This window comes from Hemitrygon akajei, chromosome 12 (assembly GCF_048418815.1).
Source record: "Hemitrygon akajei chromosome 12, sHemAka1.3, whole genome shotgun sequence".
NCBI lineage: Eukaryota > Metazoa > Chordata > Chondrichthyes > Myliobatiformes > Dasyatidae > Hemitrygon > Hemitrygon akajei.
The window spans coordinates 55410774-55436721 of NC_133135.1; the positions used below are offsets into that span (position 1 = coordinate 55410774).

A 25948-nucleotide genomic window follows, 5' to 3' on the forward strand; every position below is an offset into this window, starting at 1 on the left:
TTCCTGTCTCTCCTGTTATCCACTTTATTTTCTCCTTTTCCACAAATTCACAATTGCATAAAGAAATGTTATAAAACAAAGCCACACATGATTGAATTGGGTTGTACCCAATGAGATGCAAAAGACAGATATTACGTTCCTCTGTAGTAACGGAATTTGCAGTAAATTGATTATTTTTCGAAGTCACACCAGATCATCAATCCACATTTTAAAGTTGTAAATCAATTTTAAAAATCTTCTTGCTAGGATGCTCGTATCTGTTTATGATGTTAATATTAAACAGTGTTCTAAACAGTTCCATCGGTCTGGGATGGTGGTGAATATTGGTAGCTCAGGTTGAGGAGTTTGCTGAGCTTGACATTAGCTTGTAGCCGTTTCAGTGCGCAGTTGTTGGCGTTTCTCTCCGGAAGTGCTCATGTTCATATAGGCATCCATTCACTTGCCTTGGTTCTGATCGGCTACCCCTTCAGTTGACCTTTAATTTCTATTATCTTGCATTTCTTTGGCTCTCAGGGGTTCATAGGTGGCATCTATTATGATAAGTTTGTTTACGGAATTATCAGATGAGAACCATGCTTCTAAAAATTCTCAAGCCTGCTTCATTTGCCTATGCCACAGCCTCCCCAGTATCCTGGCTAAAATGGTGTCCTTCTCAGTCTTCACGTAACGAGATCAGCGACAGTGGATCATGCCTCCGTACCGCCATTTTGTGTTCCTCTAAATCAGTTGAGAGTTTACATCCTGTCTGGGCGACATAGTTCTTGTTGCAGTCTCCACAAGTGATCCTGCACACTTTTGTCGGTTGTCTTTACTGGTACCTTGGTTCTTGAGACAAGCTTCCTTAAAGTCGCCCTTGCGAAAGAAATGTCAGCCAATGGAATTCAAAGGTCAGCTGAAGGGGCAGCAGATCAGGACCGAGGCAAGTGAGCGGGGGCCTATATAAATGTGAGCACTCCCAGAGAGAAACACTGACAACAGCGCACTGAGGATGTCACTTCGACTCGTGATGAAACATCTGCAAGCTAATTACCAAGCTCGGCAAACACCACAATGTCAAGTCCTATTGGTGTTGACAGATGCATGACAAGGAGATATATTTTGAGTGCTCAGTTACCTAAATATAAAACAGATGTTAAATGAGCCAACAGACTTTACAATATTGAATTGATTATTCTTTTGGTATATGATAATTGCCAGAGTTAGTGGTACCTGATTAATTTGATTCAACTTATTTAAATTTATTCTTACCAGTTCTGTAAATTCATTACTACCCAGGTCCAATCGATCGATTTGTGTCAGTCTGTGCATTGACCTGCAAAAGTTCAGAAAGAAAGGATTTGCAAATTGTCACATTATTATAATATGCAAATACCATTACACTGCAAGTAGATATTAATAATCAGCAATATTAGAAAAGGAAATAATGAATAATGTTTATCTACAATGATTTTCATCTTTGTGCAATCTGAAATTCTTTGCAACCGGATTGAATTCAGACTCCAGCTCTAACGGAGGGAAGCTGAACAGATCCATACAAACAAGACTATGGGATATATTACCAGCTGTTAGAGGAAGGGATCAAGTGATGAATGTTGGTCAGAGAGGCAAACTATTTCCACCTGCGGCCAAGAAACACATTAGACTTGAGTGAGTGCAGGAATCTTTATCTTTCGTTGGTGAAATACCAAGAAAGATATAACAAAAAACATTGCACACACTGGAGATCAGAAAGAATAACAGAAAAACAATTTAAGCATTTTATAAAAGACAAACAAATTAAATGGTGGGGTTCAAGGCGGGTGAGAGGAACTGTGAATTCATTCATGTGTATTGCTACTTTTAAACTTAAAGATCGCAGGAAAATGAAACAAAGCAGTTGAAGATGCTTGTCCTCGGGGCACGCTCTTAAGAAACAACAGAATTTATTGTCTTCTTCTCTGCCCACCACCCTCCATCTGCAACTGAAAACATGTTTACATATCACTGCTCTACTCTCTTTACACGCATGACAGTGTGGCAAGGCACATCTCAAACACTCTCTTTAAATTTGCCGATGATACAACTGTAGTTGACAGAATCTCAGATGGTGATGAGAAGCCATGTAGGAATGATACAGATCAGCTGTTTGAGTGCCGTCGATACAACAACATTGCAGTCAACATCAGTAAAACCAGGGAATTAATTTTGCACTTCAGGAAGAGGAAGTTGAGAGAACTTGTCATGGGCTTCAATCATCGTGAGCACTTGCTTGTTTGGTTGGTGCAGTACAAGGTTTAAAAAGAGATCCAGACCTCTTGGGACTTGTCAGTAGGCACTTGCCAAAGAGCATTTAAAAGAGGGAGGGTGAACAGCTGGGAGTCATGCTACATATTGGTAGCAACAGTATACGCAGAAAAAGGGATGATGTTCTGAAGAGAGTATGCAAGGAGCTAGATAGAAAGTTGAAAAGCAGGATCCCATGGAGCTTAAGGTAAAGGAAGCCTTAAGGCTGATTTATACTTGTGCGTACAGGCTACACTGCACCCTATGCCGTAACCCTGATTTTCACTTCTGCGTCGCTCTACGCCGTAGTGAGCATACGTTGGTGTGCGCGAAAACGCTAGTTGGCGGTGGGGTTTCTATGCCACTGTGTTGAGTTTCTTCGTGAGAGACATGGACGAGGAAATGCATTTCAAACATTTTCGCATGTCAGCAGGTAGATTTGACAATTTGGTTCATCTATTTCGCATCGGTGTACGCACAGCCTACAGACGTGGCGGAGAAGAAGCAACCGGAAATGTGATGCTACCAAGCGGACCAATCACAGTTGCTGTGGTCTGCGTCGCCGTGACGCGCGAGTTAATTTTCTGGTGAGGTGCACGTCACCCTACTGTGTAGGGTGCAGCGTAGGTACGGCGTAGGGCACGCGATACCTATGGCGTCGATGCGATGCACAAGTATAAATCAGCCTTAAGGTGACAGTGATCATAATTTGATAGCTTTTGCCCTGCAGTTTGAGAGGGAGAAGCTAAAATTACATGTATTCGAATTACAATGGAGTAAAAGGAATTACAAAGGCAGGAGAGAAGATCTGGCTAAAGTTGACTGGAAGAGGACACTAGAAATGTTATAAATGTTTTAAAATCTTCAATAACAGCATATGAAAATGTACTGAAGAGCAGGGCTTCAACAGTGCATCTGCTGCAACCTCATCATCACTGAGGCCCTGAGGCACTGCGAAGTAAAGGATGATTGAAGACGCACATCTGTTTGTGCAGATGTAGGTTGAACAGTTGTGTGGTGCATCTGGACAAATGGAAGAGCTGAGTACTGGACCAAGAGTGCACCCATAATTTTCAACCCCTTCTAAAAGACTAAGTTATGCAAAGCTCTTGTGAGTGAAAAGAGAGTGTGAAATGAAATTGGGAAAGAGAGGTTTGGGAGCGAAAGGAGTGCAGGAAATAGAGGGAATAAAGATTTGATCTGATAACCAGCGAATTAAAGACTTTTCTATATGGCATATAATAAGTTAAAATCTTATTAGTAAGAATATTTGAAGTAAAGCTTTTTCTTTTTATTCAATTAATCTAACAGAATGAAGCATTGTTAGATTCACATCCTGCAGCACGTGAGAGCTGAAAGAATTATCCGTTCTTGGACAGCAACACAACAGCAATTGTCAACTGAAGGAGAGAGAACGAGCAATAGTGTGTATGATACTGCCATACCAAAAGCAAAGAACAGGCAGGCAGATCAAAACACCCTTGAGGGTACCTTACTATTTTAACCAGCATTCAGTTCAAAGTATTAACATGGGTAAAGGACTTCCCTGGGTTTGCAGTCAGACCCATGACCATAGCACCAGTCACAGGGAACAGGGAGGAAAGAGAAAGGCCAAGGGAATATAACCTTTTTATACCTGTCTCGTATTATTACTTTCTCAGTTCCTGAAGCCCTCCAACTTCCATTTGGGGATATTCAACAAATTTCAAATATCATTCTGATTATATAAATTTGAACAGTTGGGAAACAAATATGTAATTTTTTGTATACGTGAACTTACTTTGGTAGAGTTTTCAGATGATTCTCTCTGAGCTCCAGAATGCGCAGCTTGGTAAGTCTAAAAATGCAAAAACAAATGTACTTCTGAAAAATATTAGGATATCATTCTTTCAATCATTTCAAAATATTCTGGGGCTGGTGATTTAATTATGTAACAGTGATATACAGTTGTACTCGTAGAACATTAGATAGATAGCTGACACAATCTATCAAGGGACCCATTTGAACATGTACATAATATAAAGTAGCAGACAGGAAATGATAAGAGCCGACTGGAGTTTTAAAAAAAACTGACCATTTTGTAGTAAAATTCAAGATAAACCTTTTATAGTATAACGCTGAAATATTATCTTTATGTGAAGAATGCAGTGAAACTGCACTGGACAACATTGTATAAAAATTGTATAAAAATGTTAATAATATTTAAAAATATACACATAATACATAACAAAAATGACTGCACTTTAACAGCTCATACTTGGTTGCAAAATACTTGGCAAGTACAGATACCATGGTGTCATGGTGTTGTGTGAAATCAGGTTCGAAGGATTCGGTGAGTGGGGAAAGAAGACACTCTCTGCCGGTAAGTAAATTAACTATTTATTAACAGGACAAGGCAGACACTAAACATTCAGTAACTCATTCAAGTTATACACAGTAGCAAATACAATCTAAAGCATGCGCCCGGGCCCTCTTTACTGCAACACACTTCCACTGTTTGCCACTTCCATGGCACTCGGTCGTAATAGCAGCCCATGATGACCCAGACTGCGAAAAGAGAACGGGTGCTTTCAGTGCGCTAGAATTATACTCTAGCTACACCGGGACGTCATCAGCTGGCACTGGCACCAAACAGCAGCCAGTGAAAGAGCTTCAATGCTCCTTAAATGGGCCAATCCGTAGCGGGCTTTCCATGCAAATTTAAGATGGACACTTACTGCAACACATGGCTATGTTACTGGACTTGAAAGCTGCTTATCAAATGACTGATCCAGAAACACAAGTTCCCACTCAAACATGCATTCTTCACCAGGACAGCCGGAAAAGTTAAATTCATGTAACTCAATAAAACTAGATTTTTTTTTTAAGAAAGGCTGGTCTCAGTAATTTAACAATGATTGCATTATCATTAAAAACTCATGTGGTTTATTAAGGTCCTGCAGGGAAAGACATCTGTTATCTTTATTTAATTTGCTTTTTATGTAACTTCAGATCACCATCATGTCTGATTTATAACTGCATCCTCAAGTCAGGGTGGACAACAGATGCAAGCATTGCCTGTGACATTCACATACCATGAAGGAACAATAAAAATGCTGAGAAAAGGTGCTATTATTGTGAATACAAGGTTGATCTCTCATTTACAAAACATACACATTCCACTGGAAAGCAAGATAAAGGATAGAAGAACAGACGTACTGTAATGGACAATTTGTAAATAATTTAAGAAAAAAGAATAAAGTGCTTTAAAATGCAAGGGAACCACGGCAGACTGAAATGAATATGAAGGCAAGGTAATAAACTGCACAGGTTCACAAAATAGAAAAATGCCAGATCAGCAGAAGCTATTAAAAGAATTGCTAAGCACAAGTATATTTACAACCACCAGTGAAAATAAAACCAATGACTTTTTTTTTAAACTCAAAAGTGAAAGAAGATCAAACGGCAGCTGAATATAAAAATGCATCTCCTTTTCAGTGTTTACAGAGGATATCAGATGAACTATCCCTGGCATGGGGATTGTGAGCCATACCTTCCGATGAACAATAGGCGATCTGAATTGCCCAGTTAGCTGTGCAGTGATCACACTTTTTCTTCCCCAATACGGTATCAACTACAATCTCTTGATGGGAGTTCATCTTCCGGCTGATCAGCAAGGTCCTGTGTAGCACAGTGCCTCTCTGAGTACTTGCCTGGTTCTGTCCCTGTTGTCTTCGAGGAGAGCAGGTATTCTCTCAGCAATTGTCCCAAATGTTGGCAATAAAATAAACTCAGTTGTTTTTAAGTGAAAGTGTTTATGCAACAGACTCAGACCTTGAATAATGAATGAATTTCTGATTATATCACTGAAGGTCCTTTATGAATATTGACATTGAAGAAATGTAGCTCCATTCACAAGCTGAGACACAAGTGTTTATTCTTATGTTAAAATTATGTTCAAATAAATATTCGGTTTGAAATGTCTCCATCTGAAATAGTTAAACAGTTTTAAAATGTTTGACAGATGATATCCTTTGCATGGGAGTTCCGTAGCAAGGTTAAAGGTCTGTTTGCTGATTTGAGCTGGTTCGTCCTCTTGGGTGTGGAGGGTCAGGAAAGTTCATCAGCCACATTTGGAAAATGTAAGTTCATAGAAGGAGGGCACCACAGAAAATGATCCATGCAGTGAGCCAGTCAGGATAGCTCAACCAATGAGGCATTTTTAATGTTTTCTTACCATCACAGGAAAATACTCCAAGTTGCAAGATCCCTCAGACATCTAGCCTGATGGTTGAGGAATAAATGTTTTACAGGATGTTAGGGAGCTCTTTAGTTTTATCTAGAGTGTCATGGGACCTTTTCTATCTACATGAGAACGTAGGCAGAAATTCCATTTAACCACTCATCAACATTCTCCAACGCTTGCTCATACTTCACAGAAGAGTTGCAGTGTTTTATTATTTTCTCAAGTGCCTGGATTAGATTTCAACCACCAATCTTCTAGCTAAGAGGAAACTACAGTGGCAAAGGCATGACTAACACAATGCAGTTTCTACAAAAAAATGCCAAAGTTGGAAAATAGAGACAAATATAGGAAATGCTGTTAAATTGGAATAGAAACAGAAAAAGCAGGAAATACTTAGCGAGGGCAGCATCTATGGAGGGAGAAATCAAGTTGATTTTCAGGGATTGGCTGGAGCAGAAGTAAGATAATGTACTACCCTTGCACTTGTGTTAAGCTTTACTAGAAAATTGTAGGAGGCATTGTGAGTGGGAAATAGGGAACTAAAATGACAGGTGATTAAAAATCTTGGATCATGCCTGCAATCTAAATGGAGCTGTTCCATAAAGTGATAGCCCTGATTCAGTTTGGTCTCTTCATTGTGGCCATATTGTGAGCAGAACAGTAAGTTGGGAGAGTTATAAATAAATACAGAATATGGCACAAATACAGCAAAAGGTTCATGCTCAACATAGCAACTGTAAAAAACCATTACAGTTTTTTGTGACACTAGGCGAACCTAAATTCAATGTTATTCTGGTTGATTTGCAGGTGAAAAATGGATTCAATATGAGTTTTATTTTGTTAAATTATAGCCTAATTTTTGCTTACTTTTGAATAACTGCTAAATTTGTCAGGCTTATTTTAGGCAATTATTGTGCCCATGAGGAATATTGGATAAGATTTGCAGCCATTTTCAGAAAATTCTAGATTGGATTAAGTTTTCAAGCTTTGCTGGTGGTTCCTAATGGAACCACTGGGGTTCACAGAATCCAAATGATAAATGTTCTGAGCAAGGAGTCAAATACAGAAGCAATGCTCCTCCTGACTCCACACCAAGATGATGGGCTGCTATGCTTTGCATTTCTTTCCTTTGGCTTATCTGCAGACTGGCTGTGACTGAATTCGTATTAAATGCTATCTCATTGAAAATTTAAGAATTTACTTAAGCAAATGAAATGGTAATTGAAAGAAGAGATAGTAAGAGATTTGAAAGTGGGAGGGGGCAAGGCAGATCCAAAATGATAGGAGAAGACAAGAGGGGAGAGGGATGAAGCTAAGAGCTGGAAAGTTGATTGGCAAAAGGGATACAGAGCTGGAGAAGGGAGAGGATCATGGGATGGGAGGCCTAGGGAGAAATAAAGGGGGACGGGAGTACCAGAGGGAGATGGAGAGCAAGCAAGGAGTGACTGTGAGAGGGGCAGAGAGAGAAAAAGAAAAAAAGGACAGACAAATAAATAAATAAGGGATGGGGTAAGAAGGGGAGGGGGGCATTAACAGAAGTTAGAGAAATCAATGTTCATGCCATCAGGTTGGAGGCTACCCAGCCGGAATATTAAGTGTTGTTCCTCCAACCTGAGTGTGGCTTCATCTTGACAGTAGAGGAGGCCATGGATAGACATATCAGAATAGGAATGGGACATGGAATTAAAATGCGTGGCCTCTGGGAGATCCTGCTTTCTCTGGCAGACAGAGCGTAGGTGTTCAGCGAAACAGTCTCCCAGTCTGTGTTGGGTCTCACCAATATATAAAAGGCCACACCGGGAGCACCAGACGCAGTATACCACACCAGCCGACTCACAGGTGAAGTGTCGCCTCACCTGGAAGGACTGTCTGGGGCCCTGAATGGTGGTGAGGGAGGAAGTGTAAGGGCAGGTGTAGCACTTGTTCCACTTACAAGGATAAGTGCCGGGAGGGAGATCGGTGGGAAGGGATGGGGGGTACGAATAGACAAAGGCGTCGTGTAGGGAGCGATCCCTGCGGAAAGCTGAAAGTGGGGGGGAGGGGAAGATGTGTTTCACCAGACCTTGTTCCAATTCCAACCTCACTCCTTCTGAATGCTCTGCTCTCCACTCCCCCTGCACCAATCCAAACCTTACGATAAAACCCACTGATAAGGGGGGGGGGGCACTATTGTAGCCTAGTGTACTGACCTCTACCTGGCCGAGGCACAGAGACAACTCACTGATACCTCCTCTTATTTACCCCTCGATCATGACCCCACTAAGGAGCACCAGGCCACTGTCTGCCACACCATCACCAACCTTATCAGCTCTGGAGATCTCCCATCCACTGCCACCAACCTCATAGTTCCCACACCCCGCACTTCCCGTTTCTACCTGCAACCCAAAATCCACAAACCTGCCTGTCCAGGTAGACCCATTGTCTCAGCTTGCTCCTGCCCCACCGAACTCATTTCTGCATACCTCGACACTGTTTTATCCCCTCTTGTTCAATCCCTTCTCACCTATGTTCGTGACACTTCTCACACTTTGAATTTTTTCAATGATTTTAAGTTCCCTGGCCCCCAGCACCTTATTTTCACCATGGACGTTCAGTCCCTATATACCTCCATCCCCCACCAAGAAGGTCTCAAAGCTCTCTGCTTCTTTTTGGATTCCAGACCTAACCAGTTCCCCTCTACCACCACTCTCCTCCGTCTAGCGGAATTAGTCCTGACTCTTAGTAATTTTCTCCTCTGGCTTCTCCCACTTCCTCCAAACCAAAGGTGTAGACATGGGCACCCGTATGGCTTTGTTGGCTTTGTGGAACAGTCCATGTTCCAAGCCTATACTGGTATCCGACCCCCACTTTTCCTTTACTACATCGATGACTGCATTGGCGCTGCTTCCTGCACGCATGCTGAGCTCGTTGACTTCATTAACTTTGCCTCCATCTTTCACTCTGCCCTCAAATTTACCTGGTCCATTTCCAACACCTCCCTCCTCTTTCTTGATCTTTCTGTCTCTATCTATGGAGACAGCTTATCTATTGATATCTACTATAAGTCTACAGACTTTCACAGCTACTTGGACTATTCCTTTTCCCACTGTCTATTGCAAAAATGCCATTCCTTTCTCACAATTTCTCTGTCTCTTCCCCATCTGCTGTCAGGATGAGGCTTTTCATTCCAGGACAAAGGAGATGTCTTCCTTTTTTAAAGAAAGAGGCTTCCTTTCCTCCACCATCAACTCTGCTCTCAAATGCATCTGTCCCATTTCCCGCACATCTACCCTCACCCCATCCTCCCGCCACCCCACTAGGGATAGAGTTCCCCTTTTCTCACCTACCACCCCACCAGCCTCCGGGTCCAACATATAATTCTCCGTAACTTCCGCCACCTCCAACAGGATCCCACCACCAAGCTCATCTTTCCCTCCCCCCCCCCCCCCCCCGCTTTCCGCAGGGATCGCTCCCTACGTGACTCCCTTGTCCACTCGTCCCCCCCATCCCTTCCCACCGATCTTCCTCCTGGCACTTATCCTTGTAAGTGGAACAAGTGCTACACCTACCCTTACACCTGCTCCCTCACCACCATTCAGGGCTCCAGACGGTCCTTCCAGGTGAAGCGACACTTCACCTGTGAGTCGGCTGGTGTGGTATACTGCGTCCAGTGCTCCCGGTGTAGCCTTTTATATATTGGTGAGACCCGACACAAACTGGGAGACTGGTTTGCTGAGCACTGACTATCTGTCTGCCAGAGCAAGCAGGATCTCCCAGTGGCCACACATTTTAATTCCACGTCCCATTCCCATTCCGATATGTCTATCCATGGCCTCCTCTACCATCCAGATGAAGCCACACTCAGGTTGGAGGAACATCTTATATTCCGTCTGGGTAGCCTCCAACCTGATGGCATGAACATTGATTTCTCTAACTTCCTTTAATACCCCCCTCCCCTTCTTACCCCATCCCTTATTTATTTATCTATTTATGTATGTATGTATTTATTTATTATTTTCCCCTTTTCATTCTTTTCTCTCTCTGTCCCTTTCACAGTCACTCCTTGCCTGCTCTCCATCTCCCTCTGGTACTCCCCTCCCCCCTTCTTTCTCCCTAGGCCTCCCATCCCATGATCCTCTCCCTTCTCCAGCTCTGTATCCCTTTTGCCAATCAACTTTCCAGCTCTTAGCTTCATCTCTCCCCCTCCTGTCTTCTCCTATCATTTCGGATCTCCCCCTCCCCTTTTCAAATCTCTTACTATCTCTTTTTTCAGTTAGTCCTGATGAAGGGTCTCAGCCCGAAATGTTGACTGTGCTTCTTCCTATAGATGCTGCCTGGCCTGTTGTGTTCCACCAGCATTTTGTGTGTTGCTTGAATTCCCAGCATCTGCAGATTTCCTCGTGTTTGCGTGAAATGGTAATTGTTTCTTCTGACCAAGAGGTCTAAACCTAAGGGTCACTGAATAAAACCACAAGATGTAGGAGCAGAATTAGGCTATTAGGCCCATCAAGTCTGCTCTGCCATTTCATCATGGCTGATATTTTTATGTCTCAACCCCATTCTCTTGTCTTCTTCTCATAACCGTTGAACCCTGAATAATCAAGAGCCTATCAACCTCCACCTTTAAATATACTCAATAACTTGGCCTCCACAACCACATATGGCAATGAATTCCACATATTCACTCCTTCTGGCTAAATAAATTCCTTATCATCTCTGTTCTAAATAGATGTCCCTCTAATCTGAAGTTGTGGCCACTAGTCTTAGAAACACCCACTACAGGAAACATCCTCCCCACATCCACTCTATCCAGACCTTTCAATATTCTATGAGATCCCCTCTTAGTCTTATAAACTCCAGCGAGTCCAGGCCCAGAGCTATCAGATGTTCCTCATATGTTAGCCCTTTCATTCCTGGAATCACTCTCATTATCTTGACACCACCACCCCCCCCCCCCCGCCCCCCAATGCCAGCACATATTTTCTTAGATAAGGGGCCCAACATTTCTCACAATACTACAACTGCTGTCTGACTGTGTCTTATGAAGCCTCAGCATTACATCCTTGCTCTTATATTCTAGTCTTCTCAAAATGAATTTTCCTACCTTAACACCAACTCTACCTATAAGTTAACCTTTTGGAAATCCTGCACAAGGACTTCCAGGTCCCCTTGCACCTCTCATTTTTGAATTTCCTCCCCATTTAGAAAATAGTCTACGCCTTTATTCCTTTTACCAAACCGCATGACTATACACTTCCCTACACTATATTTTACCTGCCACTTCTTTGCCTATTCTGCTAAGGCCTTTTGCAGTATTGCTTCCTCAACACTACATGCCCCTCCACCTATCTTTGTCTCGTCTGCAAACTTGACCATATTCCATCATCCAAACCATTCACCTATAACATGAACAGAAGCGGTCCCAACACCAATCACTGCAGAGCACCACTAGTCATGGCCAGCCAACCAGAAAATGGCCCTCTATTTCCACTTTTTGCCTCCAGCTAGTCAGCCAACCTTCTGTACATGTTAGTATCTTTCCTGTAATACCATGGACTCTTAATTTAAGCAGCCTCATGTGCAACACCTTGATAAAAGGCCTTCTGAAAATCCAAGTAAACATCATCTAATGACTCTCGTTTGTCAATCTTCTCTGTTATTTCCTCAAAACATTCCAACAGATTTGTCAGGCAAGGTTTCCCCTTAAGAAAACCATGCTGACTTTTGACTATTTTTAATGAGCCTCCAAGTACCCGAAAACCTCATCCTTAATAATGGACTCCAACATCTTCCCAACTAATGAGGTCAAGCTAACTGGCCTATAATTTCCTTTCTTCTGCCTCCCTCCCTTCTGAAAGAGTGGTGTAACATATCCAGTCCTCCGGAACCATTCCAGGGTCTAATGATTCTTGAAAGGTCATTACTAATGCTTCCAAGCACCTTTTCTTTAGCAATAGTAATGGCACAATTTCTGCCCCCTTAAACTCTCACAAGACAAGACAAAGGAGCAGAAGTAGGCCATTCGGCCCACTGAGTCTGCTCCACCACTCAACCATGAGCTAAACTATTCTCCCATTTAGTTCCCATTTCCGGCTTTTTCCCCATATCCCTTGATACCCTGACTAATTAGATACCAATCAATCTCCTCCTTAAACACCCCCAATGATCGGGCCTCCACAGCTGTATGTGGCAACAAATTCCACAAATCCACGACCCGCTGGCTAAAAAAATTTCTACTCATCTCTGGTTTAAATGGTACCCTCTAATTCTAAGACTGTAGCCTCTTGTCTTGGACTCACCTACCAAGGGAAACAGCCTTTCCATATCTACTCTGTCTAACCCTTTCAACATTCAAAATGTTTCTATGAGATCCCCTCTCATTCTTCTATACTCTAATGAATACAGACCAAGAGCCGACAAATGCTCCTCATATGTTAGCCCCTGCATTTCAGGAATCATCCTCGTAAATCTCCTCTGAACTCTCTCCAACATCAGTACATCCCTTCTAAGATAAGGGGCCCATAACTGCACAAAGAATTCCAAATGAGGTCTCACTAGTGCCCCATACAGCCTCATCAACACCTCCTTACTCTTAAACACTATTCCTCTTGAAATGAATGCCAACATAGCATTCGCTTTCCTTACTGCTGATCCAACCTGGTGGTTAACCTTTAGGGTATCCTGCAAGAGGACCACCAAGACCCTTTGCACTTCCGATTTTTGAACTTTCTCCCCATTTAAATAATAATCTTCCCGATTATCTCTTCTTCCAATATGTGCAAATGTACATTTCTCAATATTGTACCTCATCTGCCATTTCATTGCCTACTCTCCTAAACTGACCAAGTCACTCTGCAACCTTTCCAGTTCTTCAACACTTCCTGCTCCTCCACCTATCTTGGCATCATCTGGAAATTTAACCACAAAACCATTTAATCTATAATCTAAATCATCGATATACAGTGTAAAAAGAAGTGGCCCCAACACCAACCCCTGCGGAACACCACTAGTAACCGGCAACCAACCAGAATAGGATCCCTTTATTCCCACCTTTTGCTTTCTGCCTATCAGCCAATGCTCCACCCATTCCAATATCTTCCCTGTAATTCCATGGACTATCATCTTATTAAGCAGCCCCTTATGCGGCACTTTATCGGAGGCCTTTTGAAATCCAAATACACATCATCCACAGCCTCTCCCTTGTCAACCTTATTTGAGATTACCTCAAAAAATTCCAATAGGTTAGTGAGGCAGGATCTTCCCTTCATGAATCCATGCTGGCTTGGGCCTATCTTCTCATGCACCTCGAGGTATTTCATAACCTTGTCCTTGAGGATCAACTTCAATAAACTTTCCAACTACCGATGTCAGACTTATAGGTCTGTAATTTTCTTTTTGCTGCCTCCCTCCTTTCTTAAAAAGCGGAACTACATTTGCAACCTTCCAGTCTTCCAGAACCATGCCAGCGTCTAGTGATTCCTGGAAGATCATTTCCAATGCCTCCACAATCTCCAAAGCCACCTCCTTCAGAACCCGTGGATGCACTGCATCAGGTCCGGGAGACTTATCTATCCTTACTCCATTTAGCTTTCCAAGCACTTTCTCTCTAGTAATTTTGACTGTATCTAATTCTATTCCCTGAGACCTCTGGCTATCAGGTATGTTGCTAATGTCTTCCACTGTGAAGACTGATGCAAAATACTCATTTAGCTCCTCTGCCATCTCTATGTTACCCATTATAATTTCTCCGGCATCATTTTCAATCAATCCTATATCTACCCGTGTCACTCTTTTACTCTTCATATACTTAAAAAAACTCTTAGTATTTTTTTTTAATGTTAATTGCCAACTTCCTTTCATAATTCATCTTTTCTTTCCTAATGACTTTCGTAGTTTCCTTCTGTAAATTTTTAAAAGTCATCCAGTCCTCAGTTTTCCCCACTAATTTTTGCTTCCTTGTACACCGTCTCTTTTGCTTTTATTTTAGCCTCAACTTCTCTCATTAGCCACATTTGTGCCATTTTTCCATTAATGATTTTCTTTCTTGAAATAAATTTTTCCTGCACTTTCCTTATTTCTTGTAGGAATTTCATCCAATTCTGCTCTACCGTCCCTCCATCTAGCTTTCTTTTCCAATCAACTTGGGCCAGTTCCCCTCTCATGCCATTGTAATTTCCTTTGTTCCACTGAAATATCGATACACTTGATACCAGCTTCTCCTTTTCAAATTTGAAACTGAACTCAATCATATTATGATCACTACTTCCAAGGGGTTCCATTACCTCTGGTTCCCTAATTGCCTCAGGTTCATTGCACAGCACCCAATCCAAAACAGCCGATCCCCTGGTGGGCTTATGGATAAGCTGCTCCAAAAAGCCATCCTGTAGGCATTCTACAAACCCCCTCTCCTGAGATCCAGTACCTTCCTGACTTTTCCAATCCACTTTCATATTAAAATCCCCCATAATTATCTTGACATTTTCCTTCTGACACGCTTTTTCTATTTCCAGCTGTAACTTGTAGTTCACATCCCGGCTGCTGTTTGGAGGCCTGTATATAACTGCTATTAGTGTCTTTTTACTCTTGCCATTTCTTAACTCAATCCGGAAGAATTCTACCTCTTCTGATCCTATGCCCCTTCTTTCTGGTGATTTGATATCATTGCTTACCATCAGGGCCACGCCACCCCCTTTACCTACCTTCCTATCTTTCCTATACACTGTGTATCCTTGGACATTCAGCTCCCAATCACATCCATCATTTACCCATGACTCGGTGATGGCCACAATGTCATATCTTTTAACCTGTAGCTATACAACAATGTCATCCACTTCATTTCTAATGCTGCGTGCATTTAAGTACAGTTAGATCAGTATCTGTTACTGATTTTGCTATATTTCTATCGCACAGCAAATTATCCTGTCTATTCACCTGCTGTCCTTCTTGTCATCTTTGCTGCACAGTATCTTTGACTTAGTTCTATTTTCCTCTTCCTCGACCCTAACACCCTGGTTTCCTTCCCCCGCCAACTTAGTTTAACCCTAACAGCTATATTAAACAATCCCACCAGGATATTGGAATCCTTTGAGTTCAGGTGTAATCCATTGTTTTTGTATAAGTCATACCTCCCCCAAAATAGATCCCAATGATCCAAGAATGTGAGGCCCTGCCCCCTGCACCAGTTACTTAGCCACACATTCATCTGCTTTATTCTGCTATTCTTACCTTCATTAGCACGTGGCCCAGGCAGTAATCCTGAGATTACTACACAGGAGGTCCGGCTTTTCAATTTTCTTCCTAGCTCCCAGTAATCTTCCTTCAGGACCTCCTCTCTTTCTCTGTCTATGTCATTGGTACCAACACGTACCAAGACTTCTGGCTGCTCGCCCTCTCTCCTCAGAATACTCTGGACCCGATCTGAGACATCCCGTACGCTGGCACCAGGGAGGCAACACACCATTCGGGTATCCTTGTCCGGCTCACAGAACCTCTTGTCCGTTCCCCTCACTACGGAATCCCCTATAACTACTGCATTTCTCCTTGCTCTCTTGATCACGGCACTGGGCAATGTGCCAGAGTCCCGTTCGCTGTGGTCTTCCTCTGTCAGGTCAACCTCTCCGACAGTATCTAAAACGATATATCGATTTCTGAGGGGGACTGTCACCGAGGTGCTGTCCACTGTCTCTCTATAGGTATTATCAATCACCTCCTCACTTTCCCTAAATAGCTGAAGGTCAGCAAGTTGCAGCTCCAGATCCCTAACACAGTCCTTAAGGAGCCTCATCTCAATACACCTGGTGCAGATGTAATCCTCTCAAATTTCTGACCTACTGCTAGTGTTTTCCATAGTGAAGTCTGATGCAAAATACTTACTGAATTCATCCAACATTTCTTTGTCCCCCATTACTATCTCTTCAGCAGTCCGATATCCACTCTCGTCCCTCTCTCTCTCTCTCTCTCTCTCTCTCACCCTTTATACAGTATATGAAAAAACTTTTGGAATCATCTTTTTCAGGTGAATAGACAGGTTAATTATTGGCTAGCTTATTTCATCTTTTCTCTCCTTATGACTTTTTAGTTGCCTCCTGTTGATTTTTAAAAGCTTCCCAATCCTCTAACCTCACTAACTTTTGCTATGCTGTCATTGACTTCCCTGATCAGCCACAGTTGCCTCCTCCCGCTTTTAGAATACTTCTTCATCTTTGGGATGCATCTTTCTTGCACTGTCCAAATTGCCCACAGAAACTCCAGACAGTGTCATCCCTGCTAATGTCCCATTCTAATCAGCTTTAACCAGCTCCTCTCTCATGCCTCTGTAAGTCCCCTTACTCCACTGTAATAATGAAACATCTGTCTTTATCTTTTCCCTCTCAAACCACAGGGTGAATTTTAACATATTACAATCACTGTCTCCAAAGGGCTTCTTTACTTTAAGCTCCCTGACCAAATCTGGTTCACCCAGTCCAGAATTGCCTTTTCTCTAGTGGGCAAAACACAAGCTGTTCTATAAAGCCATCTCACAGGCATTCTACAAACTCCATCTCTTGGAATCCAGCACCAACCTGATTCTCCCAATCTTCCTGACTATTGAAATTCCTCATGACTATTGTAACATTGCCTTTTCTATCTTCTGTTGTAATTTGAGTGCCACATCCTGGCTAACAATTTGTAGGGCTGTATATAACTCCCATCAGGGTCTTTTTACCCTTGCAATTTCTTAAGTCTACCCACAAGGATTTTACATCTTCCTATACTAGGTCTCCTCTTTTAAGGATTTGATTTTATATTTTAACAACAGAGCCACCCAACCCTTCTGAATACCTACCTGTCCTTTCAATACAAGGTGTATCATTGAATGTTAAGCTCCCAACTATGACCTTCTTTCAGCCACGCCTCAGTGATGCCCACAATGTCATACCTGCCAATCTCTGACTAGACTACAAGAACATCTACCTTATTCTGTATACTCTGTGCATTCAATTATAACACCCTCAGCCCTATATTCATTGCCTTTTTTGATTTTACCCCATGTTGCACTTCAAATCATCCCACTGACTGCAATTTTGCCCTATTATTATTACAAATTACAACAGGAAATAGAAAAGGCGTGTCAAAAGGGCAATGCTATGATAGTCATGGCAGATTTTAACATGCAGGTTCAATCAGAAAATTCAGACCGGGAATGGATCTCAAGAGAGTGAGTTTGTCGAATGCCTTCGAGAGCAGCTTGTCATTGAGCATATGAGGGGATCAAATATACTGCATTGGGTGTTATGTAAAATCTTGCCTGACAAACCTGGTCGAATTCTTTGAGGAGATTACAAGTAGGAGAGATAAAGGGGATGGAGTGGCCTTTCAGAAGGCCTTTGACAAGATGCCACACGAGACTGCTTACCAAGTTTAAAAAAAAGAAAAAAGTCTTAACAGTGCACTGTATATAAATTTGTAAAATTATTTACATTGCAGCCTAAAGCAATATTCCCAGTTTCCTAGGAAAACAGGTTCCCAGTGAGGCAGCATGAAGTCAGAAATGCTTGCAAAAAGTCTAAAGGTTAGCTGCTTGATTTGACGGACTAGAACCTGTAACTTAATGTCAGTATGACCAAGGATTTTATTGTGGACTTCAGGAAGGGGAAGTCAAAGGAATGCACACCAGTCCTCATTGAGGGTTCAACAATGGACAGGATGGACAGTTCCAAGTTCCTGGGTGTGAAATTCTCCGAAGATCTATCCTGGGCCTAACATATTGATGCATAGAAACATAGAAAACCTACAACACAATACAGGCTCTTCAGCCCACAAAGCTGTGCCGAACATGTCCTTACCTTAGAACTACCTTAGGCTTACCCATAGTCCTCTATTTTTCTAAGCTTCGTGTATCCATTCAAGATTCTCTTAAAAGACCCTATCGTTTCTGCCTCCACCACCACTGCCAGCAGCCCATTCCACACACTCACCACTCTCTGCATATAAAACTTACCCCTGACATCTCCTCTGGACCTATTTCCACACACCTTAAAACTATGTCCCCTCATGCTAGCCATTTCAGCCCTGGGAAAAAGCCTCTGACTATCCACATGATCTATGCTTCTCATCATCTTATACACCTCTATCAGGTCACCTCTCACTCTCCATCACTCCAAGGAGAAAAGGCTGAGTTCACTCAACCTATTCTCATAAGGCATGCTCCCCAATTCAGGCAACATCCTTGCACCCTTTCTATAGTTTCCACATCCTTCCTGTAGTGAGGCAACCAGAACTGAGGGCAGTACTCCAAGTGGGGTCTGAGACCAGGGTCCTACATAGCTGCAACATTACCTCTCAGTTCTTAAACTCAATCCCATGACTGATGAAGGCCAATTCACCATATGCCTTCTTAACCACAGAGTCAACCTGCACAGCAGCTTTGAGTGTCCTATGGACTCGGACCCCAAGATCCCTCTGATCCCCCACACTGCCAAGAGTCTTGCCATTAATGCTACATTCTGCCATCATATTTGATTATAAGTAAGCCATACCAGTGGCAATATTTCATTAGGAGTTTGAAGAGATTTGATATATCACCTATGACACTCACAAATTTCTACTGATGCACTGTTGACAGCATTCGAACTGTTTGCATGACCATCTGATATGGAGAGGCCACAGCACAGGATCAGAAAAAGCACTGTACTGCTGTCACAAAACAAAAAATTTCACAATGTCACTGATAATAAACCACATTTTGATTCCAATTAGGACTTAAGCTTAACTGATGTTTGCTCTCTCATTCTGTTTTTCATCTCCTGTCTATATGAGCCACATGACAAGATCTGAATTCCACTACTTAAAGGGCAATTGCACACAGGTTATTTAGAGAAGCTAGAAAAAATTCAGCATGATTTTGGAAAACAAAAACTGGGGCAGCACACAGATTCAGAAATGTTTCTCTTGACCTACTATTGGGCTTAACCAGTAGCCTAAAGGATCTGCATTATACAATGGGAGGAAGATAACTGTGGCAAAGATGGTGAGATGAAGCCATATTATACTGCAATGCAGTGCTAGAATAATGTAGAGCTCCATCTGGTCTAGGAAAATCATTCTATTTGCTGATTCACCTACGTTTTCTAGCAGTGGGCTTATTCTCTTCATTGCTGGCAAATTTTCTTCTCATAACTTTTCTCAGATCCACGCAATTTTCAACAACACACATCCTTTGCCAGTTTTATATACCTTCTAGTATAAATATCCTTTGTTGCCATCCAGCTCAAACATTAGACACTGAATGTATTGTTACTATCGGATATATTAATGAACAGCTCACTCACAGATCTACCAATTTCTCCTTAAAGATGATGAGAGTGCAGAAACAGGAGATACACTGAGGACAGGAGGTAGCTCACCACAAATAATTCACCTTTGCAGTTATAAAGGAAGGTGACATGATGGTAAGTGATACACCTCCATCGTTGTCAATTGGAGATTGAAAGCTCACAGATGGTACGTGACAAAATTAAAAATATCTCTGACACACATGCTGCCTTTACTTATCAGTGACTAAATTGTGGGAAGCCTGAGTGTGAGTGTCAAGACTGTGGCTTTTCTACATCTATTCACATTCCTTTCTTTTGTCTTCTTCACTTGCAGTAAAAAATGTTACAACAAACACATGAAGGCAATTCTCAAAGAAATTCATTATGTCCAGGAGAATACTGCCACAGCTACTACAAGACTAAACTCCAGAAATTAGACTTCATTCATATATGGTCACTAAAGGGATACATTAGGGCTAACACAATAAAGGCACTGGAGAGTATCCAGAGACAGTTGAGGAGAATTATCCTGTGCTTAACTAGAGGCCAATTAGCAATCGGAAGCATGAGAAGATGTAGCTCACGCAGGTTCACTGATTGAGTACATGAGATATTGATTCGCAATAGTTTTGGTGTCTGAACAGTGTTTGGAAGTTTGAGAAGATGCAGCTCACTCAGCTTTGCCGGTTGAGTACATAAGGCATCAATTCATGGCTGTTCGGTTTCTTAACAGTGGCCAATCAGCAATCGGGATTGATTGGCAATGACAAATACGAACAAGGCAGGGGCAAGCAGAGTGGCCATTGTTGGAGTGGACTGTGTTAGAGTGCTTACTTGACGTTTTAGCTCATTAAGGCTTGTGTGAGAGAAGGCAAAAGAAAGCAGTTGGAAGGTTTTTTTTCCAGGTTATTATTGTTTCCTTCTTTACACTTGCACAGTTAGAACACTAGGGATGCTAGGCAGAATAGTTGAATGCTCCTCTTGCTAGAAGTGGGAGGGCAGTGTCCTGATGGCTTCACCTGCAAGAAGTGCATCCAGCTGCAGCTTCTAACACTCTGTGATAAGGAGGTGGAATTGGAATTGGCTGAACTCCAGATCATTTGGGAGGCTGAGTGGGTGATAGCTAGGAAAAATAGAGAGGTAGTTACACTCAAGGTGCAGGACACAGGAGACTGGGTGACAGTCAGGAAGGGGTTAAACAGCCAATGCAGAGTACCTCTGTGGCCATACCCATAACAACACTTTGATACTGTTGGTGGGGTGGGGGGGGGGGGGGGGGGAATGACCTAGCAGAGGAAAATCACAGCAGTCAGATTTTAGGCACTGAGTCTGGCTCTGACTCAGAAGAGAAGGGGGGAGAAAAGGTGAGCCATGGTGATCAGGGATTCATTAGTTGTGGGACCAGAAAGGAGCTTCTGTGGATGAGAATGAGATTCCCAGATGGTATGTTGACTCCCAGGACATCTCAAATTGAATCCTCAGCGTTCTTAAGTGGGAGGGAGAGCAGCCAGAGGTCTTGGTCAATATAGGTACCAATGACACAGGAAGTAAGAGTGCCAAGTTTCTGCAAGGTGCGTTCAGGGAGTTACGTGCTAACTTAAAGCCCTCCAGGGATGTTATTTCAGGATTGCTACCCATGTCTTATGCTAGTGAGGCCAAAAATAGGAAAGTCACACAGTTTAACATGTGGCTAAGGAGCTGGTGTAGGAGGGAGAGTGTCAGATTTTTGGATCGTTGGGCTCTCTTCCAGGGAAGGTGAGACCGATACAGAAGCGACAGTTTGCACCTGAACTGGAGGGTATATGAATATACTAGCAGGAAAGTTTGCTGGTGTTGCACAGGGGGAGGCCTGGAGTTTAAATTAGAGTTGCAAAGGGATGGGAGCCAGAGTGCCAGAACAGAGAGGTTGTGGAGACAGAAGTTGTTAAGACATCAGGAAATTTCAGGAATCTAATGGTTGAGCATGGTGCAACTCATGTTCTGAGCTGCATATATTTCAATGCAAGAAGTATTGTAGAAAAGGCAGATGAGTGCAAGGTATGGATCAACACATGGAATTATTGCAGGAGGGAAATGACTGGCAGCTCAATATTCTGGAGTTCAATCATTTCAACACAACAGAGCAGGAGGGATTAAAGGGGGAGGGATAGCATTGCCGTTTGGGGAAAATATCACAGTAGTGCTCAGCTGGGACAGACTGGAGAACTCGTCTAGTGAGGCTTTATGGGGTGAAACTAAGGAATAATAAAGTTATGACCACATTAAACAGGCTATATTATAGACCAGAGCAGTGCTGGATTTAGACAAACAAATTTGTAGAGAGCTCTCAGACTTTTGCAAGAAACGTAAGGTGCTTGTAGTAGGTGTTTTAAAGTTCCACATATTGATTGGGACATTCATACGTGTAAAGGGACGAGATGGGATAGAGCTTGTCAAACATGTTCAGGAAAGTTTCCTTAATCAGTACATAGAAGTCCTAATGAGACAGTGTGTGTGAAACTCGATATCCTATTAGGGCACGTCACATAAGTTTGTGTAGGGGAACACTTTGCATCTAGTGATCACAGTGCCGTTAGTTTCAAAGTAAATATGCAAAAGAGATAGGTCTGGTCTGTGGGTTGAGATTCTAACTTGGAGAAAGGTCAAGTTTGATGGAATCAGAAAGGATCTGGCAAGTGTGTTTTCCGGCAAAGGTGTACTTTGAAAGTGGGAGTCCTTCAAAATTGGGTACTTCTACCCTAATTGGCCTCAAGGCAAAGCAGCAGAGAGGTCATGGACCCGATACAGATGACAGAGGAGGAGGGGTTTGCTGTCTTTAGGCAAATTAGTGTGGATAAACCCTCAGGGCCTGACACAGTGTTCCCTTGGACCCTGTGGAGGCAAGTGTAGAAATTGCAGGAGCCCTAGCAGAGATATTTAAATCATCTTTAGCGACAAGAGAGGTACCAGAGGATTGGAGGATAGCGAATGTTTTTCTGTTTAAGAAAGGCTCAAAGAATACACCAGGGAATTATAGGCCAGTGAGCCTAATATCAGTAATGGGGAAGTTATTGGAAGGTATTCTAAGGGACTGGATATATTTGGATAGATGTGGCCTGATTAGGGATAGTCAGCATGGCTTTGTGCATAATAGCTCGTGCCTAACCAATCTTATAATTTTTTGTGGAAGTTACCAGGAAAGCTGATGAAGGCAAAGTCATGGATATTGTTTTCATGCACTTTAGCAAGGCTTTTCTCAAGGTGTTTAATGGGAGGTTGGTCAGGAAGGTTCAGCAGCTTGGCATTCAAGATGAATTGAATTAGACATTGGCTTTGTGGGAGGAGCCAGAGAGTGGTAGTAGATGGTTGCCTCACTGACTGGGGGCCTGTCTGGAGTGCCGCAGGAATTGGAGCTGGGCCTGTTCTTGTTTGCCATCTATGTCAATGATCTGGATGATAATGTGGTCAACTGGATCCGCAAATTTGTGAACAACACAAAAGTTGCCAGTGCAGTGGACAGAGAAGAAGACTATCAGAGCTTTCAGCAGGATCTGGACCGGCTGGAAAAATGGGCTGAAAAACGGCAGATGGAATTTAATGTCGACAAATGCGAGGTATTGCACTTCGGTCGGACCAACCAGAGTAGTCTTACATGGTGAATGGTTGGGCATGAGGAGTGTGGTAGAACAAAGGGATCTGGGAATACAGGTCCATAATTTGTTGAGAGTGGCATCACTAGATAGGATCATAAAGCACGCTTTTGGTATGTTGGCCCTCATAAACAAAAGTATTGAGTGCAAGAGATGGGATGTTATGTTGAAGTTGTATAAGATATTGGTGAGGCCTAATTTGGAGTATTGCATGTAGCTTTGGTCACCTCCCTAGAGGAAAGATGTAAATAAGGTTAAAAAGTACAAAGAAAATTTACAAGGATGTTGCCAGGACTGGAGTATCTGAGTTATAAGGAAAGACTGAATAGGTTAGGGCTTTATTCCCTGGAACGTAGAAGATTGATGGGAGATTTGATACAGATATACAAAATTATGAGGGGTATAGAAAGGGTAAATGCAAACAAGCTTTTTCCATTGAGGTTGGGTGGGACTACAACTAGAGGTCATAGGTTAAGTGTGAAAGGTGAAAAGTTTAAGAAAAACATGATGGGATACTTCTTCACTCAAAAGGTCGTGAGTGTAAAATGAGCTGCCAGTGCAAATGTTTCATGCTAGCTCGATTTCAACATACAAGAGAAGTTTGGAAAGATACATGGATGACAGGGGTATGGAGGGCTATGGCCCAGTGCAGGTCAATGAGACTTGGCAGTTTAAATAGCTTAGCATGGACTGGATGGGCCAAAGTGCTGGTTTTTGTGCTGTACTTTTCTGTGACTCTGTGAATGAAAGGGTTAACATATGAGCAGCTTTTGATGGCTCTGCACCTAAACTCGCTGGAGTTTTGAAGAATGGGGTGTGGGGTGAATCTTACTGAAACCTATCGAATATTGAAAGCCCTAGACAAAGTGGATGTGCAGAGGATGCTTCCTATATGAGGAGAGTCTAAGGCCAATAGCACAGACAATACAAGGAGTTTCAGTTAGAACAGAGGAACTTGTTTATCTACTGGATGTGAATCTGTGAAATTTCTTGGCATACATGGTTGGGGAGGCCAAGTCATTGAGCAGAGGTTGATAGGTTCTTGAGAGTAAGGGCTTCATAGGTTACGGGGAGACAGCAGGAGAATGGATTGAGCGGAATAATAAATTAGCATGATGGAATGGCAAAGCAGATTTGATGGGACAAATGGCCTAATTCTGCTCCTATGTATTATGGGATTGTAACTCTGCCTCTCTCCCCACCATGAAAAAAATATTTTGATAAACCTCTTCTGATAAGTCAATTTCTCATCTTTATGAATATTTTCTGCACACGCTGTAGCTTCATCACATCCTTCCTATGGTATGGCAACCTGAAGTGTACACAAAATATCGTGTAGTCTTGCCAGCATCTTGTGCAGCTGTAGCAGAATGTCCCAATTCTTGTACTTAGAGACTCTGCGAATGAAAATCATCACACCATATGCCTTCTTCATCACATTGGCCACTTGCGTTGCCACTTTCATGGAGCTATGTACTTGTTTGCTAAGTCTCTCTGTTCACAGGCTCTGTGTACAGCTTGCCCTGGTTTAACCTACCAAAATGCATCTTTTCACACTGGTTTCAGTTAAATTCTATTGGCCATTCCTTTGCACACTTTTCTAGTTGCTCTAGATCATGGATTCCCAACCATAATTATGCCAAGGACCAACACCATTAAGCAAGGCGTTCGTGGATGCAAAGTTAAGAACCCCTGCTCTCGATCCTGTTGTAACTTTGATCTTTGCTGTTCACCACAGCAGTAATTTTGGTGTTACAGACATGCTAATCATTTACACACATTCTCTTTCAAATCACTAATCTAGTTGACAAACAAGAAGGAACCGACAATGAATCCTGCAGAACACAACTGGTCCCAGGCCTCCGTACTGGAAAGAAAAATCACCTCTACCACCCTCTGAACCTTTCTATCATGCTAATTTTGTATCCAATTGGCTAGTTCATCTTGGATCCATGTGATCTCAACTTTTGGATCAGTGCACCATGAAGGACCTTGTCAAAAGTGTTGGTGAAGTCCATGCAGGTACTGTGTACTGCCCTGGCCCTCTTTAATCCTCTTGAGCACATTTTTGCAAAAAGTTAGTCAAATTCATGAGACACCATTTCCCACACACAAAGCCATGAGGGAGAGGAAAATCAAACAGTACTGGAATTATGAAATGCAGATCACAACAGTTACTAGAGACCTGAAATAAGAGAAAATAATAAAAATGTTTCAACACAGAAGAAAGAAATTAAGGCTGCAAGTGAAAACCTTGCACCCCAACCGTCCAGTTCTGATAAAAACAGGAAATGTTGGGTATTGGTTATCTAAAATTATTGGATTCTATACTGAGCCCTGAGGATTTTAATGTTCATATACTCAAGATAAGGTTCTGGTGCTGAAGTTCACTTTGGAACAGTGTAGGAGACTGAAGGCAGAATACAGAGCAGAGGGGTGATGGAGAATTAAAGTGACAGGCAACTGAATGTTCATGTTTACCCTAAAGTCTGTACAGAGGTGTTCAGCAAAAAGTTCTTCAAATCTGCAATTGGCTTTTACAATGTGGAAGAGAGCAA

General features: G+C 42.4%; 1 protein-coding gene across 18 annotated transcripts in view; it reads right to left on the minus strand.

Moving 5' to 3' along the window:
* Window positions 1-25948, minus strand: part of lrrc7 (leucine rich repeat containing 7) — a 584278-nt gene that overhangs the window by 195417 nt on the left and 362913 nt on the right. For all 18 annotated transcript variants that reach the window (XM_073063123.1, XM_073063125.1, XM_073063124.1 and 15 more), the window contains 2 exons: window positions 4043-4099; window positions 1249-1312 (listed from right to left, as the gene is read on the minus strand). In XM_073063123.1, the coding sequence (XP_072919224.1) occupies window positions 1249-1312; window positions 4043-4099 (121 nt within the window). The remainder of the gene's footprint in view (window positions 1-1248; window positions 1313-4042; window positions 4100-25948) is intronic.